The sequence below is a fragment of the Chaetura pelagica genome, unplaced genomic scaffold (assembly GCF_000747805.2).
Source record: "Chaetura pelagica isolate M959 unplaced genomic scaffold, ChaPel_1.0 scaffold10, whole genome shotgun sequence".
Lineage (NCBI taxonomy): Eukaryota > Metazoa > Chordata > Aves > Apodiformes > Apodidae > Chaetura > Chaetura pelagica.
The window spans coordinates 8830305-8848146 of record NW_009952263.1 but is presented as its reverse complement, the minus strand read 5'-3'; the positions used below and the strand labels follow the sequence as shown (position 1 = coordinate 8848146).

Below are 17842 nucleotides of genomic sequence, written 5' to 3'. Positions count from 1 at the left end.
GACTGCAAAAGACTTCTGTTGTTCTGTCAGTATAAAACCTTTGGCTCACTCCTTCCATCCAGAACATCCAGGATTTTAATTCACAAATCTTGATGCTTATGATTGAGTAAAAGAAAAATTATGTAATTTTATCATCAGTGTTACCGTACAAACTGCTGCAAGGCTTGGTATACATTCATACGTGTCTTGTTCATTTTCTAATTACATAATTTCAGTATGTAAAGATCACTTTAATAGCAGTTCTAAAATCCCACTTTGTTCCAATGCTTATGTAAAAGAGAGAGCTGTACTGGTTCCACTTCTGGAAACCAATTCAGTTCTGCTTAATGCATAGCACTGCATCACCATTATCTTCATCCTCTGCTACAGGTTGGAACGGGTCAGCCAAGGAAACTCCTGAAAACACAAAAAAAAGCCAGAGAAAAAACATTTCAGAATGGAAAAACAGTAAGAGGAATAGTATACAAGTATGTATTAACAAACACATGGAATCTACAGGAAATACGGACTTCTCCAAAACACTTTGCTGCATTTTGTCAGGAAGGGAAAGGAACAACCATCAATTCTGGAAACAATAATTTAAAACACTATAATGTAATAATAGCCAAAAGAAAAAATAAAAACAAACAAAAAAATCAATGAAAGCAGATGGCACAGTGTAAAAGCACCTGTTCTCCTATCTCCCAAATCTAAAGATAATCCTTCTGCCTTGCAACTCTGCTTTCTCTGCAGTTTAAGTGCAATTTCCTGAGGATTTCAGAGCCTTGCTGACATGAAGCTCGCAGAAAAAGAAAGGAAAAAACCACTCGTACCTGTTTCTTTCTCTCAGACTGCGGATCAATCATTACATTAATAAGAGCAGGTGTTTGCTGGTCAGCCAGGCTTGCTTTCAGAGCATTTTGCAGTTCTTCCGGTGTTTTAACAAAGTATCCTTTACCTCCAAAGGCAGACATAATTTTCTCATAGTGTGAATTTGGCAGGAGAGAAACAGGAGGTACACTGTAACAAAATGGAAATCCTGTGAGTAATGCTAGGGGAAGAATTGCCAGCATTGATTTTATAGATGATTATTGTGCTGGCCTGAAGAATTCTTCTGGGCTGGAAGAATTGTGTTTCCTATACCACTTATTTTTACAGGGTAGCTTACTCATTTGTATCTTCTGGAGCAGAGCTTAGTTCTCTTGGTATAGAGATCTCAGCTCCAGGAGTAGAAGCCCAGTATAAACTCAGAACAAAAGCTTCAGGTAGCTTTAGAGAGTATAATCATTTTGGAGGTTACCCCACTATGAATTCTGTACTTTGTGGCCTGAACTGCTGCAGGAACCTGAGACAATTAATAAACATCTCTTTGCTGCACCACTGTGTAAACAATAGTCTGAAATTAGGTTCGTTGCTTGCTTTTGGTAACTGGTTCTTATTTACATGAACTTTGCCTTGAACTAAGCTCACTTTATGAAAAGTTTCAATCTGGATCACAAAGCATTAGAAGTTCAAAGCTCTACTATGTTGGTCACTTCTTCCTTAATTAACAGGACATACTTTGAAGATGCTCACCATGTAGCAGGATCTCCAGACTTTAACACCTCCTTCCAGGCATCTGCATCCAAGCCAGTGTAAATCCCATTGTTGTTTACTATAATAATCAGGATTGGCAAGTTGTATCTACAAAAAGATGCATTTGAAAGAATTCTGAAATCCTTGCACCTTTCCATAAGATCCTCAGCATCTTAAACATTGTACTTTTCCTTAAAAGTCAAATAATAATGAAAAAAATCACTTCCACCTGAAACATTATCTATTTGTCAGTGGTCACACATTATGTCACAACAGCACAAAAACGACCATGTGTATTTTTTGGCTTGTTCTCCTGTGCTTTTAAGAGCACCACAGCTAAAAGCAGCATCCTTTGCCTTCCAGTCACATTGATCCTGGCAACACGTGAAGAGGGTCTTCGTGAGCAAAAAGCAGTTACCTGCAAATAGTTTCCACCTCCATCCCAGAAAACCCAAAGGCGCTGTCTCCCTCTATGCAGACGACGCGCTTTTCAGGTGCTCGGTCTCTAATCACCATTGCAGCTGCTACAGCAAAACCCAGGCCAACTCCCATCGTCCCAAAAGTACCTGCATCAAGCCTGAAGGGGAGGATGCAGAATTACTACTCCTTTATCTCTACTCCAACGTTTAAGCTGATCTATGGTAACTCATGTTTACTTTTAATAAAGTGCCATATATTATTCAAATACTGTTTCATAAACAGTTGGAATAAAAAGATACCAGATGTATAGTTTATTCTCTTCAGTCAAACGTTTGATAGGACTGCAGATGTTTTAAGCGATACCAACATACTGGAACTCAAATTAAAACTAAGAACTCTCATACACTAGTGGCTCTACAATAAAGAGCTATTCTTGAATGCTTTTAGCTTGCATAGTAACAATATTTCCAACAATATCTGCCTACAGATAGACAGACTACATGAAATCTTCCTATATTTAACTTCCTGAAAATATAACTAGAAAGCCATCAGTTAAATACTGCCATTCAAGTGTTAGTCTTCTGTTCAACTTTTGAAATAAAATTGTAAGCTGTCACTTCAGTCAGAAGTACATAATGGATACTAAAGTACCATTAGATTATTCTATATAAGAACTAGATTATTGTAGGGTTAACTTCCCTAATCTGCTTTCAGATATGTACAATACAACCTGAAGAGACTACCATTAACATTAATCTGCCCTTATTTTAAATAAAGGTGAAAAAATGTAAAATCTTTCCCCAGCTGTACTGGAAGCATGAGGGGTTTTTTTTCGTTTGCTTTGGGGTTTTTCTGTTTACAAAGAAGCATCTAGGTTAATTTAGGACTTCAGTGCTACTTTCACAAGGCACAAGCTTCCACAGTCAGATCATAAGTTTGACCTCACCAGACAGAATTCACTTCCCCTCCCCCTTCAAGAAACAGCACTTAATTCCTACTTATATTACAACTAGACTAAACAGTTAAAGTGACATACCAACATTTCCAAATTTGAATGCCTACATCTTAGGCATGCAGGTTTACATGAAAGGGTGTGCAATATATAATCCAACTTTCAAAATAAGTTGATTCTTAAGTTTTCTCCATTTTCCAGTGTGTTTCAAGAAAAAAAGTCTTCACATGAATTATTTTCAACATGAGAATCTCAATGATTATTTTTAAAATCAATATTTTGATTCCAAGGCTGCAGAGCACACAGTGAAGTCACAGAGACCGGACATCAGTGTATGAGTGGAAACTTTCCTTAACCCCTCTCCTAACATCCTGAACTTTTTTTTTTAAGGACCTTTAAAAAGAATTACAAAAGTTCTGCACCACCCTACTTCTCAGCTAAATGAAAACATTCATACATAGATCTAGTCTGCTGGGACAGCACAACAAAGAAAATACCAGACCTTTGACGGGAATGGAAGTTTGGAAGCATAGTTCGTCCGATGTCCATGGTGTTTGCTCCCTCACTTACTAAGATGCAGTCCTTGGGTATCAGCTCTCTGATGTGATGAAAGACCGTGTAATAATTCATAGGCAGGCTTTTCTGTAATGCTAATGCCTTAAAAAGAAGAGATTTTAGTAACTTCTATGCATAAAATGTATAATACAGTGCAGAACTGACTCTGCATTGGTACCTGTTAGGGTGAGCCACCTCCTCTTCAAAATAAACACTACCTTTGATCTTTCCTCATTGTTTCTTATTTTCTCTCTTAGGTGTTTCCACCACTCTGAATTAGAAGGATATTTCAATGGTCTTTTGCTGAATTCTTCTAGGAGCTGTAACAACACAGAAATGTTGCAGAGATTTCTGCCAAAATCTTTTAAAAAAACATCACAAGCAATCACAGTATCACTGATCAGAATCTTCAACTTCCAGTCTGGGAACAGACTGGATGCAAAGCATGAATATGTTGCCTGAGGAATGGTTTACTTTGAACAGTTGTTTACCTGGTAGCTTACTTTTATATACAACAGAGGAAATTAAGGTCAAACCAGGAGGACACCTGACATGACGTTACCTGCTTAGTCACGGCGTTGATGTCACCTAATAAAACTGCAGCTGGCCTCACGTTATTCCCCAGCTCTTCCGCACAAATATCAATCTGTATTTTAAAAAAGTAAGACTACCATTAATTCGAGGATATTAAAGAGAGTTTTTTTTCCAGTTTAAGAGAAGAACATTGTCTAACAATGCCTTCATACCTTGTTTTGGCTGTATACTTCCTCTGACTTTCACTGAAACGATGTCAAGAAGTCCTTTATTCCAAGTAAAATCCTATGCTACATACTCAAAAGTAGAAGTTCATATATATTCTTAAAACTGAACCACTAGCTTCTTTCAAGCTCTTACAGAGAGCACAGAAGTTTATTAGAACATTAAGGAGATTAAGGTGGTGATTTTAGCGATAATTATATAAGAACCAAAAATCTAGGCTTAGGTAAACCCTTAAAGTCTATACAGAGCAGTAATTTTCTTACTGAGAAAAGTTTAACATGGCAGTTATAATTTGACTAGTATGAAGAAACTGAGGAATAAATTGCAAGCACTGAAGAAACTTCTCCACTTTCTTCATCAGCGATGTACAAGACCTGTAAGGTTACATGGAATACTAACTCATGACTGGGTTGCATAGACTGTGAAGTGAATTAGTACTTTAATACTAACCCTTGACAATGAAAAAAATTACTCTAAGATGAATAAGTGTTTTTATTTACATTTTTTACAAAAAAAGAAACAGAAAAGATGTATTATTACATAAGTCAAAAGGAATTCTAGCTTAAAAATGTATGTTACTGCTCTGGAAAAGATGCACAGTTTGGAAGGTGATATGATGCTCCAGATCCCTGACAGCTGGCCATTCAGCACAATGAATCAACTACTACACTTTGATCACAAACTGTAAAGGAGAAGATTTTAAGGATATAAACAATTTAACAACTTATCTTTCTAAGAGCTGGTAGATTGCCAAATACATCAGTTAAATAGCCTTTTTTCCTGTTTTCTTATTAACACTTCTGAGTGACTGAGCTCTTATGATGACTGGCTCTGGATCTGAAAGTAATTCTACACCAAAAAAATCCAGCAGAGAGCAGTCAGACCGTATGAGAGGTTTCACAATTTCAAGACAATTTCCTTTCAATCACAGAATTCCAGTGCTCCAAAGATCACACAAGTATCATGAGTCTAATCCTGTACTAGTCAACTACATAAAAAAGTCTGACCTTCTCATCAAAGCAGCAGCAAGTCCTTGATAGCAGGAACAATGCTGTAATCATTTATATATATATAAAAAAAGGAAGTTAAAAAAGAAATCACAACAAATTCAAGACAACTACCATAACTATATGCACCATACTCAACTGTCCATAGGGCAATATTTGACACATGAATTACACTACCAGAATAATTTACAATAACTGCTCTAGGCAGTGCCAGAACACAGAGGACTCACTTCAAGTGATAACAATTCTCCTGTTTACCTGAATAACCTTTACATCATGTCGAAACCTTGGTGGAAGACCAAAATGCAAAATCCAATTCAATCTTGCCCCAAGCAAGATGATTACATCAGCATTCTGTAGTGCCCTAATAAAGGGAAATAAAAAGTGTTACACATGTTTTCAAAATTCGAAGTAATCCTAACCACCACAGCAAATCCCAGAAGATAATCTTTCCTTTATGCTGCTTTCTTAGCCCCAAAACCATGTATGCTTTTACACAGCCAATCACCAAGCCATTCTTCAGTTTAGGAGCTCAAGAAGAAAGGAATCATCACACAAGGAGATTAACAAGATGATGTAATGACACTGAGGTTAAAGCAAAAGACTCACTACTGTGATACTGACAACAGTGGGTGCCAAAATGAAGATTGCTGTGAACCTCTCAGTCTAGACTCTTGATAATTTAACCTTTCAGCTGGGTGGACATTTGGTATATTATTTCACTCTCCATTTTTCTTAACAGCAGGCTTAATAGTGACAGAGCTAAGATGCTCAACAACAGACAATAGGTTAATCTCAAAGTCCATAAATGCTCCATCTGCAAGCTGACTCTGTGCCTGTTCTTAGAGTTCATTCACATTTATTTTGCCAAAAGCCAAAAAGAGCTCTTTTAAGTTACTTTAAACATAGTCCTGCAGTATAGTTGAAGTACCTTATTTTTCTTTTAAAATAAACTGCCATTTAGTGACAGAGGATTGCAAACACCAGGCAGGTGGCAAAACCTTCACTGCAGTGTGTGCCTCTTAAGCTTCTGTTTGTGGTCTTAAAATAAAGGCTAGTAGCTACTCTAGTGCACTAAGTTAATGAAATGTTTGACATAAATTGTTTACCAGTTTCCTGTTATGTTATGGAATACACACTAACAACATTGATACATCTACTTGCCATGGGTTTCACAGTTACAGAATATGAGCTCTCTGACAAAGTGTCCTCCTAGCCAGCATTCTAAGCATTGCCCAAAGTCATCCACCTAAATCTGTTCTCTCTTCTAAGGAAGATCTTCAGTGCCCTAAAAAGAGGTGCAAAATGCGGTTCAAAAATTTGTTATCTGCATTTTGTCTTCCCTGGTATCTGTAGACCACCAAAATTCCTAGCTGTTTCTCAAATGTTAGGATTAGAAGCCTTGCTTTGTATTTACGTTGATCTTGCTGCAGCTACACAATTTGGATGGTTATCAGGAACTACTCCTTTTCCCATTGGTGTAGGCAAAAAAGGCAGTCCACAAAGGTCCACCAACTTTCTGATGTTCTTTTCAGCATGTGAATAAGCAGCACCTAAATGAAATGAAAGAGACTGCTTAATACTACAGAAACCTACTGTATTGGCTTGAATTTCAATTAACCTGAGTACATTATTGGCAGAAAGAATACTACTTCCTATTATGAAAGCTGCTCATTATTTTTAGTTCTGGGGAACTTAAAATTTAACATGCCAAACTATGGGTGTTTAGTTTCAGACTCTCTGCATTTTTGATAGAAACTCTTTTAAAACTTCAGCTGAGCTATTTAGTTAGTTCTGTAAAGCAGGGCAGAGGAAAAGAGTACATTTTGTTTATCTGAAAGGACAATTTTGAGTAGGTGAAGTTCAGTATTATGAGGCAGAGACTTCTGCAGCAGCAACAGGAGATGACCTTTGTGTCATGTCATTTTTTGCTTGCCCCCCACCTCATATTATCTCAAGCTCTCTAACAATCTGCCCTAAAAGTCTACTATAAGCCTTTAATTATTAAAAAAAAAAAAGGAAAAAGAGAAGCTCAAGGAAGACCTTGCAAAGATGATGTGTTTGTGCATACATTTAATGTGATGCTACCTTCAGCACAAGGATGCTGAAGTAAGATTGCCCAGGCAACCTGGAGTAACTGACTGGGCCTTGCGCAATGACTTAAGTCCATGAAGTCTTAAATCCTGAAGAATAAACATCTGTATTTCTTCCAAAAATTCTGCTAACAACAATATATAGCAGAAAGTCCAGATACATTTGGTAAGTAGATTTTCAATTGCTGACATCAACAAAACACATATCTATGTATTTGTGCTTTCTACCTTCCACTTCCAAAGCATACCCTTTTGTACATGTGTATCAAGCCAGTGAGAGGAAAAAAAAGAAAACTTTCCTGATCTACCTTCTGTCTACTATTTAATTACCTAATCAATGATAAGGTGCATCTCATAATTTCATTCCCTGATTAAACATAGAACCCACATCTGTAAGAAAACAGCCTGGGTGAAAAAAAAATTGGTAATTCCAATTCTGTTCCTAGCACATATGTATCTTCAACAGAAGCATCACTGCAGTGACTAACATTCCACAAAGAGGGACAAAATCAGCAAACCAGGACAGAGAATAATTATTCTCTACCTTCAGGGACACCTCTGTTTCAGAAATGAAATACACTGGCAGAATACAACATTAAGTCTGTAAAACAGCAATCACAGCAACATCTGCTGTATTGTTTCATGTCTCCACACAGGCAGGGCAGCACTTTCAGTAAGTCCAAATGGGAAAAAGACCTTTGGTTATTCTGATTTTTGCTATATAGGCCAAATCATCAGACAGAAATTATTACTTCTGTGTTCCAAGAGAATTTGTTCAGCATTTTGGAAGTGATCCCTTGGATTGGGTCTAGGCTTAAGACAATGGTTATCCATTTATTTTCTACTTACACTTGTATTTTATCAATTGACCTTTACCTTAAACTAGATGAAGACAACAGCTACACAACAGATTTTAACATTAAATATTGAAGAAATGTGGGGTTTGTTTTGTTTGTTTGTTTGCTTTTAATAGAGAGTGAAAAGGAGATGGGTAATACTTATGGGGAAAAGAAACCACATTGGTTTTTGTTCTTTTTTCGAACTTTCCAGTTCAAAGCTACACCAAAGCACACTACCTTTGCCAATGATGAGCAGAGGCTGCTTGGAACGAGCAATGATAGACACTGCTTGGGATACAGCAGAGAGTTCAGCTGTGCTGATGGGAGGAGGCAGGCAACACTCCACATACCTGGAAGTCAAGCAGAACAAAAGAAGCTCTTAAAAATTTTGAAAAAAGAAATGTTGAAAGATAAAACCTATTGTTCAGCATAAAACAGCAGTTGCTACACACCATGTTACTCACAACATTCCTCAGAAAAGGATGTATTTTTTTTTAAACAGGCTTTGACGTTTTCCTTGCATGTTTCTTTACTCTTATGGGTAGTGTTGTTTCAGAGATTTACAACATGACACCATTGTAATACCATCATATTAATCAATTCATTTTTGCCCATTTAATTACAAATTATAATCTACACCACATGTTATGGTGGAATGTTACATTTAGCGGCTGGATTTTTAGTATCATTTCAACCTTGTGGCAAATTATTTAATCTATTGCTCTTGTTTATCTTTTCCTTGCTTTAAGAGAAGAACATACAAAAGTAACTTAAAACTAAAATTTCTTTTATTCAGTGACTTGAAAAATAATGAATATGGTCTTTACGCACTTGACAGCGCTCGTGTTCACCTGAAGATTCACAAAATCCCCAGGTATATCAATATAGCAGGCACCTGGACGACCATATATGCTGGTTCTTACAGCCTAGAAACAGATAATAAGTTTTAACCACTGAAAGTATTTTCAAAAACCTTATGTGTAAGACCCAAGAAAACTTTTCTATAGGCAGAGAAGGAACATGCTGTTTCATACTGCTATATTTCTTAGCTTGTCTATCTCAGATTACCAGACTGGTATGTTCACTGGATACTTGTCATAGCAAGATGTTATGTGCATATTGAGGATCATGATAAGGAGACACAAAAGGCATGTGGAAAGCACTGTTAAATGATCTAAGGACAGTATCTGGTCTAATACGTACCCCTATGAAGGATCTGAAAAACCTTGGCATTGTGTGAGGAGCAATTCTCCTGCATTGCTGTGATGGACAGCAGTTCAGCAAATTGAAAGGGCGAAATATTAGTCACTCTGGAAAGCTCCCATGGATCGATTTAAACCAATTAATTTAAGTTCTGATAGATATTTACATTTTCCTCTATATGCCAGCTGAAGCCTTTCAGTAGATGCACAGTGTTAGGCTGTAAATTCTTTGTTTAGTTTACAATGAGACAACTGCATTATCAGCTGCAGAATCTGGAAATACTCTATTAAAATTTCATGCTGAATTTTATAGGAGCACAAACTGATAAAAACCAAGACAACCAACACCTCTATGTTCTATTACTTTTGATTCTAGTTCTTCTACTACAGGTAGATGCTCTGCTGAATTTGCACTTCTGTAAACAGTAACATTGTTTGCAGAATTTAGGCTGACACGGCTGAAGTGTTGCTACAGCAGCAGCAAGAGACTTGTAAAGCTTTCTGAAGCACTGAGATAAGGATGTGTTTTCTCTTGCTCTCAAAAAACCCCACTCAACCAATAACCAAACCCAAAACCCAAAGACAACCGTCTCTGCTGCCCTCCCTCCAAATCTGCTTCACATGATAGTAGTAAAAGAACTGAAGTTTGTAGTACTACATTTCTAGTTACTGTATCTCTCCCTTCTTTCTCTTTCTTTCACAGAAATTTTCCAGCTCTGACTGAAGCTAGCAAAAAATGCTACAGGGATCAGTAAGCAACAGACTGGACCAGAATCTATTTCCAGCCTGTTCCAGAGCACAGCTCATAGGAAAAACCCTCTGTTTTTTAATTTACTCAGTCAATCATCACCTAGTATCCACAGGATCAAACTATTTACAGTAACAGCTATACAAAAAAAACCCAAAACACTCAAAGCTCATATGGTAGGAGACAGTTCTGTTCTGAATGTTGTGTTGATAATATAGTATTTTTTCATACCTTTTCAATAACAGCAGGCATAACTTCCAGGCTGCTTGGGCGGACAGACAGTTTGGTGTACAACCTACCAGCTTCAACCTGAAGAAACATACATAACTGTTACATAGATTTATCAAAACGATTTGCTCATTTCCATCTCATTTCAACATGAATAAAGAGGAAAAAATGCTAAACAGAAAGTAACTCCCACATTAAAAATTGCAGTTCCTCAGCTGGTGGAAACTGTCAAAGCCATACTCATTCCACCAAGGACTTAGGTGATTTTTTCCAGAAAGTGGGGGTGCTTTGCTTGGAAAATTTATTTTGCTGTCTTCCATCTCAGAAAGGCAGACAACAGCAGTCTTACACCAGCTGAGAAACTAAAACAGAGCACGAATTCTAACAGAACTGTGGACAAAGACATTCCAAATAATCAGCTGTATTTACGCAGTGCCACCCTCACACCAGTAGATGGAGCAACAGCATTACAAGATACTAGGAAACGTTGGTGTTTGTAAAAGTTACTCTTAAACTAGTGAAGAAACAACACCAACTATTTAACTGGAATATTTTTGTACAAAGTTCTATGTCTGTGTACCTGTGGGAATTCCTGGAAAGCTCCCATGGTCTCCTGATTTCTGTCAGAAGAGCCTCCAATAACAATCAAAGGCCTAGAAAAGTATATTAAAAAGACAAGAACAAGACAACGTTAAGCATACATATATAAGTGCAATCACATCAGTAAATTCTCCTGATGGACAAATCCTACTGCCCTCGGCATGCTGAGCACCTTCAGCATCCACAGATCTCAAAAGGAATAGAAAGAAACCAGCACAATAGAGAAGTGGATTCTACATATTAGCTGGTGGACTTCCTAGCAGCTTTGGGGTTACTAGTTTTAGGACAAGCTGTCTGTATTAAAGTGCTCCACATCTAGCATAAGAATTTTAAAACTAAGTCATATTGCTAGCAATTTTCATTAAAGTTTGATAACATGGGCTTCAAGATCTTTTGAAAGGAACAACAACAGCTAATCTAAATAGTATTGATTGATCTAAAAAGCACCAAGACGTTTATTCATAAGAGGCATTGTAATGTGCACAAATACTAGAACTAAGAGCCATAGTAGGAAACAATCTTTTCAGAAGAATAGATTTTCTTCATATACAATTTGGAGCACAGCAGAAATTAGCTGGATCTGACAACACTAGTCACTGCATTTAGTTTTGGTAAAAAACCCACTCAAACCCAAACCAGATCAAAACAGAAAAAAAAAAGACCAAAGAGATGAACAAAAACTTCACATGCCTTCAAGTGGTCCTGTTCTTAAATTAGTTTGTAGCTATTTGAGAAAGGCATTGTTAGTCTACAAAAGGGGTTATACATTCCACTGGAACATATTTTTAATATAATTTCCACAAAACACAATAAATTATTGTCCTACAGTGAATGAAAACTGGCCTTTTATTCAGTTTGCAGATCAAATTCAAACTCCTCAAAATGCCAAAAGCTGATTTAAGAGTCAGGTGGCTTATTAATCTGCTCATTCATCTACACTGAATCTACCACACCCACTGAAATACCGAGTCAACGGCTTTCTAGGCTTTTCTCCTAAACAATTTATCTTCATCTTTCCTTCAACTGCATTTATCTCTACAAGGTGTTTAAATTGAAACATTTACGGTGTGTTCAATGCATAGGGCTATATTTAATCACCCTTGAAATTTGGAGACCTGTATATTGAGAGCCAAGCTTCAAAACCAGGCCATTCCTCTGCCACAAATCACAAATCTCAGTTCTAATCCCCTGACACAATGAGATGAGAATTCCAGGCTTTATCTTATCTCTATGAAAAATCCTGATGGAAAATCCACTTGATGTATAGGTATTTTATTCTGCTGATTCTCTCTCTCTTCAGCAAAATGATTATGACTATCCAGATACAACCAGTCTGCTTCAGTGACAAACTCTCTGTTCCTTCCACTTATATTTTTCAAATTTATTTAAATGCTTGAATAAACAAAATTACTACTGCTTCCCAATCCTGAAACACAACAAAGAGAACCCTCTACTCTTAAGAAAGCAAACTTCTCACAGCGGATTGTATTTGATTGGTGCAACCAAACTCCTCAATGTGTGTTCTCCTCTCCTCTCTTTGGCTTGAACTACTGCTCTTCCATTGCAACACTCCTCCATAGTGCCTGCCCAAGTGTTCATGCTACTGTCTAGGGCAGTAGGCCAGAAAGCTTATCAGTTAACTGAACAGAAAGATCCCTACCCTTCCTCTCCAAAGTACAGCACCCTTTCTTACAATGGTAATGCCAGCCAAAAGTAAATGTCAAAGCATCTTTGGGTTTCTCAAACACTCGCGGAGGTGCCTGCTAATGAAGGAGCTCAGGAAAATGAGTCATTAGGCTCAACTCAGCGTTTCTGAATGCTTACTTCTCTCTTTTTGGCACCTGGCAGGCAAAAGGCAAAACTGATGCGACCAGTGAAAAAAATCATTGGCCAAACACTGTGGTTTGGTCAGTGAAACACACAGTCTTCTTACTCTATTATAAAATATTCTGCCAAACTAGATAAATAATCTCATTATTTTTTTTCCAAAAGCACAGGATTCAGTGTAAGGGTGGTGAGACACTGGAACAGGCTGCCCAGAGATGTTGTGGGGGCTCCATCCCTGGAGGTGCTCAAGGGCAGGTTGGATGGAGCTCTGAGCAGCCTGCTCTAGTGGGAGGTGTCCTTGCCAATGCAGGGGAGTTGGACTTGATGATCTTCAAGGTCCCTTCCAAATCCAAACATTCTGTGATTATGCAAGATCAAGCCAGTCAAACAGAGCTTATTTCAGACACTGTTTCCCACAGCACCCTCCTAGAGAAACTGGCTGCTCATGGCTTGGATGGGCACATGCTGGGTTAAACACAGGTTGGATGGCCAGACCCAAAGAGTTGTGATCAATAGAGTCAAATTCAGTGATGTTCCCCAGGGCTCAGTGCTGGGGCCACTCCTGTTTAACATCTTTATCAGTGATATAGACCAGGGGATAGAGTGCACCCCTAGTAAATTTGGAGATGACACTAAGCTGGGTGGAAGTATTGATTTGCCTGAGGGTGGAGAGGCTCTATAGTGGGATCTAGACAGGCTTGATTGATGGGCCAGGGCCAATGGCATTAGTTTCAATAAGGCCAAATGTTAGGTACTGCACTTAGGCCACAGCCACCTGCAATAGTTGGGGATGAGTGACTGGAGAGCTGCCCAGAAGAGAGGGACCTCTGTGTGTATTGACAGCTGGCTGAACACAAGCTAGCCGTGTGCCAGGTGGCCAAGAGGGCCAATGGCATCCTGGCCTCTATAAGGACTAGTGTGACCAGCAGAATCAGGGGAATTATCACACCCCTGTATGCAGAACTGGTGAGGCCACATCTCTAGTACTGTGTGTAGTTTTGGGTCCCTCACTACAAAGGATATTGAGCTACTAGAGTGTCCAAGGAAGGGCAATGAACCTGATGTAGGGTTTGGAGCATGTGTCTCATGAGGAGTGGCTGAGGGAGCTGGGGTTGTTCAGCCTAGAGAAAAGGAGCCTGAGGAGAGACATTATTGCTCTTTACAACTACCTGAAAAGAGATTGTAAGGAGGTGAGGATTGGTCTGTTCAATAAAGTTAAAAGTGATGGAACAAGCTGTAATGGTCTCAAGCTGCACCAGGGGAGGTTTAGATTGGATGTTAGGAAGAATTTCTTCACTGAAAGGGTGATCAGGCATTGGAACAGGCTGCCTGGGGCAGTGGTGGAGTCACCATCCCTGGAGGTATTTCAGAGTAGCAGATATAGTACTTAGGGATATGGTTTAGTTGAGGACTTGCCAGTGTTAGGTTAATGTTAGGTTAGACTCAATGACCTTGAAGGTCTTTTCCAACCAAGGTAATTCTGAGATTCTGTGAAAACTCAGTTTGTGAGAAAATAGAAATGTCTTCTGCAAATTGATAAGCAAGTGCTTCTTTCTTATAACCAAATCCATGACTGTCCAAAAGCAAGGGTTTATTATGATTTATTTTTTTTTTAAATCTTAGGTCACACAGGGACAGCAAAACTTTAGTCAATAACTCATTTCTTAAAAAAAGGAATTTAAACATTAGAGACCTTTTTGTTAGCATTCCCATTATCGAGCTTCCCTTGTCCATCAGCCACTTAATCTAATGCTTCAGACCACGTGTACTTTTTTATTACCAGAGCTTCTACCCAAAATACCTCATTCACCTTTTAGAACAGCTTTCCATGCCAGACCAGCTGAAGTTGCTGTATCTTAGTGAAGGCTTGTGGGAGTAAATACTATCACTGTACATCATTTAATTCAATACTTAATTACAGCTCTAAATGTCTGCGTGGGGAGCAAATATGGTGTCTAAAAATGCAGTTGTCATTTTGTTCACATATGAAATAAAGCAATTCAAAGGCAATACGGATTTTGAAAAAAAATCTTAAGACTCTCCACAATCAATATAGCATTAATAGCTGAATATTGACTTCATTTTCAACTGAATCCATACAATCAGGTACACTGACAGATTTTCCAATGTATGCATAATGGAGTAGGGCAAAAAGGAAATTCTATCCATGAGAATACACAAAATGAAACTAAACTACTTTTAGGGTTGACAACTGAAGAATTTCTCTCTTGTCACCCATCAAAAAAAAAAAAAGGTCTATATAAAATACTGTGGAGTTCAATATCTGCAATGAACCACAACAACAATTATTAAAATTTTAAAGGGAAAATGCAGTCAAATTACCAGCAGTTCATGGTTGCATTTGCCATCCCACCAAGGGCATGTAAAAATCCTGGACCGGACACTACAAGACACACTCCTGGTCTAGAGGAAAACAAACCAAAACAATGAGATAGAAATAAAAAGTGAGGACAGTGAACACAGAACAATTCACCAACAAAAATTAGTAAGATGCTGAAATATAAAGTATTAAAGTTTTACTCAAGTCATCAAAATGCATGAATGCCAAGGGGTTTGTATGAAGGACTAAAGATAGATGTGGGAATCAGAAATCATTTAGCCTTATCAACTCAAATGAAAAGCAAGTGAACAGTTGTTATGTGCCACCCACACAGTGGTCTGCAACATATGCAGGCTCATCATACACACAGCTCCTTTTATTGCATTTACTCTGTTATCTAATGTTTATATGGAATTTGGTAAGCCATTTATGTTTGCAGTTTTCTCAACTTCACTTTAGCACATGAGACCAAGGAAGAAAGCTCACAAAGGAGGAATTGCACCTGATTCAACTCTAATTTTATTATGGTTTAATTCAGGCAGAGACACTTGTTATTCCAGGTGATGATATAAAAATGGCAGTTCTCAATTACTGAGCATGATTTAGTAGCTTTACAAACTCTTTACATTTCACAGGAGAAAAAAATCAGCTTACTTCCAGAGGATTATTTAAAGGAAGAAAAACTAAACTACATACACAGGTGCCATGCTTGCAGATAGGATAAGAAATCATCAGATCTGCAACAGTGAGCAAACAGACACTGGATGTTTACTTTAGAAAAGGATCCATGGGGTTACTCAAGAGGCACACACACCTCAAGTCACAGGCCCCAGAATGCTTCCCAACACCAGTAAAAGCAAAATGCAGTAGAAAAGGGAAAAGTCAGTATTTTGTGTCAGAAACAGCACAGGAGAGACTGGAAGGCCTGAGTATTGATAAGGTATTTGTTGAACACTACACCCAGATGATGAGATTAAGGTATAGTGGGTCTAAAAAGTTGCAACAAACAATGGTGGCCAGATTTCTGCCCCTCACAACAGTGGTGTTAAAATACTATTCAGAGATTACGAGAAAAAATAAAAACACTTAAAAGACAGACAATATTATGAGCTTAAGCACCTCCTTGCTCCTGCCCTGAATCACAGCAACAGAAATACTAATTATCATTATTGACAGTTATTTTAAATTCACATTCCATTTTAACTGCCCAACATCTGCCCATTCTAAAAACACCCCTCTCCAAAACACAAAAACATTTCCAACTTCTGTTGTGTCTAATGCCTAAATTATTATATTTTTATAAATATTAATAAATATGGAATGTACCTGCCAGTCAAATATCCAACAGCAGATGCAGCATAACAGGCCTATTGAAAACATTGAAGTTAATTATGCAGTTATTACTATACATACATTTCAGGATGTCTTGTACGTAACTTTCAACAAAAATACTGAATATAAGCAGGTACAGATTTGCCTTGATCATTAGAGCTCAGATGTTTCAGATGTTAAGTAGAAGCACCCCTTCACCCTTCCCAATATGAGGTGTTTTCATGAAGGCTTATGTGAAAAACACCTGTCCCCAAACTTCAGGCTTCTGCAGTTCCAGGATTTTACAGTAGGACTGTGTATGGTTTAAAAAAAAAAAAAAAAGTCAAAACCAAAACAACATTAAAAAAAAGCCCCATAACCAGGGAAACAAAATGAACAGAACAGCCTAAGAAAATTCTGCCATCTAGACTAACATGGAAGAGGGATTTACAAGAGACAGGCAACAAACAGTAATCCAGGCATCACTGGAATGATGCGCCATATTTCAGAAATTAGGCAAAAGGTTGAAATTACAAGCTGGAGATATTCATAAATAGATTAGGGATTGCCAGGATATCCAGGGATCAGCACATACATCCCTGACCCTGCTGGCAAGAGACAGGGTGCATCTATCTCTTATTTTCAGCCCAAGAAACAGAGGAAGCAGCGTGCCAAATCAAAGCAGGAAAACCTTACTCTTTGAGCACAGCAAGAACAGAACAAAGACAAGCAAAAAATCCTACCCTTTGTAGGCCTGTTGGAAATAGCTCCTAAGTAAAATAAGTATCTTTCTGAAGAAAAAGGAAAGAAATTGCTACGAAAGTCCTAAAAAAGAAATTAAAATACTGCCAAGTAGAGAGAGAACAATAATATTAGCCTAATTTGGAAGGGAAGACATCAGCAAAAGAAAACGAGACAGAAAAAATTTAAGGGAGACGTATATTGGAAAGTTTACAGAAAAATAAAAGCCTGGATGAGCCTCTCAGAAAGTGCCAAATAAAGCCTGACAATGTATTACTTGAAGGAGACAAAATTGATAACTTTTTCCTTCCTATATTGGAATGCTTTGTTCAAATTCTTTTTCTCCCTGTTACCTTCTCTCCCATATTGGAGAAAGGCACCTAAAAATTAAAGAAGTTGTAATGCCCTTATTAAAAAAGGAACACTTGAAAATGGAAGTGGGGAGAGAAGGGCAAAAAGAAACACCCAGTCCAATCCACCAATCCTCCCTCATTCCAGAATGACAGCAACTGCCTCTCTACAGGTTCTTTAGAGATCATGTTCTTTCTAGTAAGAAGATGTAAACTGGATTCCATTCCTTTGTAAAACAGCTAAAAGAAAAGATTGCTCCTACTACAGATATGTACTTACAGCTTGCTCGTTTCTCATTCCCACATATTTTATTC

General features: G+C 37.9%; 1 protein-coding gene across 1 annotated transcript in view; it reads right to left on the bottom strand.

The window, feature by feature from the left end:
• Window positions 1–363: 363 nt before the first annotated feature.
• The window catches only part of HACL1 (2-hydroxyacyl-CoA lyase 1), an 18948-nt gene continuing 1469 nt past the window's right edge, over window positions 364–17842 (bottom strand). The window contains 16 exon segments of the mRNA XM_010007634.1: window positions 364–396; window positions 813–999; window positions 1555–1662; window positions 1973–2131; window positions 3429–3583; window positions 3700–3801; window positions 4044–4127; window positions 5506–5611; window positions 6665–6800; window positions 8417–8529; window positions 9011–9105; window positions 10361–10438; window positions 10938–11010; window positions 15128–15208; window positions 16452–16492; window positions 17808–17842. The exon segment at window positions 17808–17842 is cut by the window's right edge and continues 12 nt beyond it. Of these exon segments, the coding sequence (XP_010005936.1) occupies window positions 364–396; window positions 813–999; window positions 1555–1662; window positions 1973–2131; window positions 3429–3583; window positions 3700–3801; window positions 4044–4127; window positions 5506–5611; window positions 6665–6800; window positions 8417–8529; window positions 9011–9105; window positions 10361–10438; window positions 10938–11010; window positions 15128–15208; window positions 16452–16492; window positions 17808–17842 (1586 nt within the window).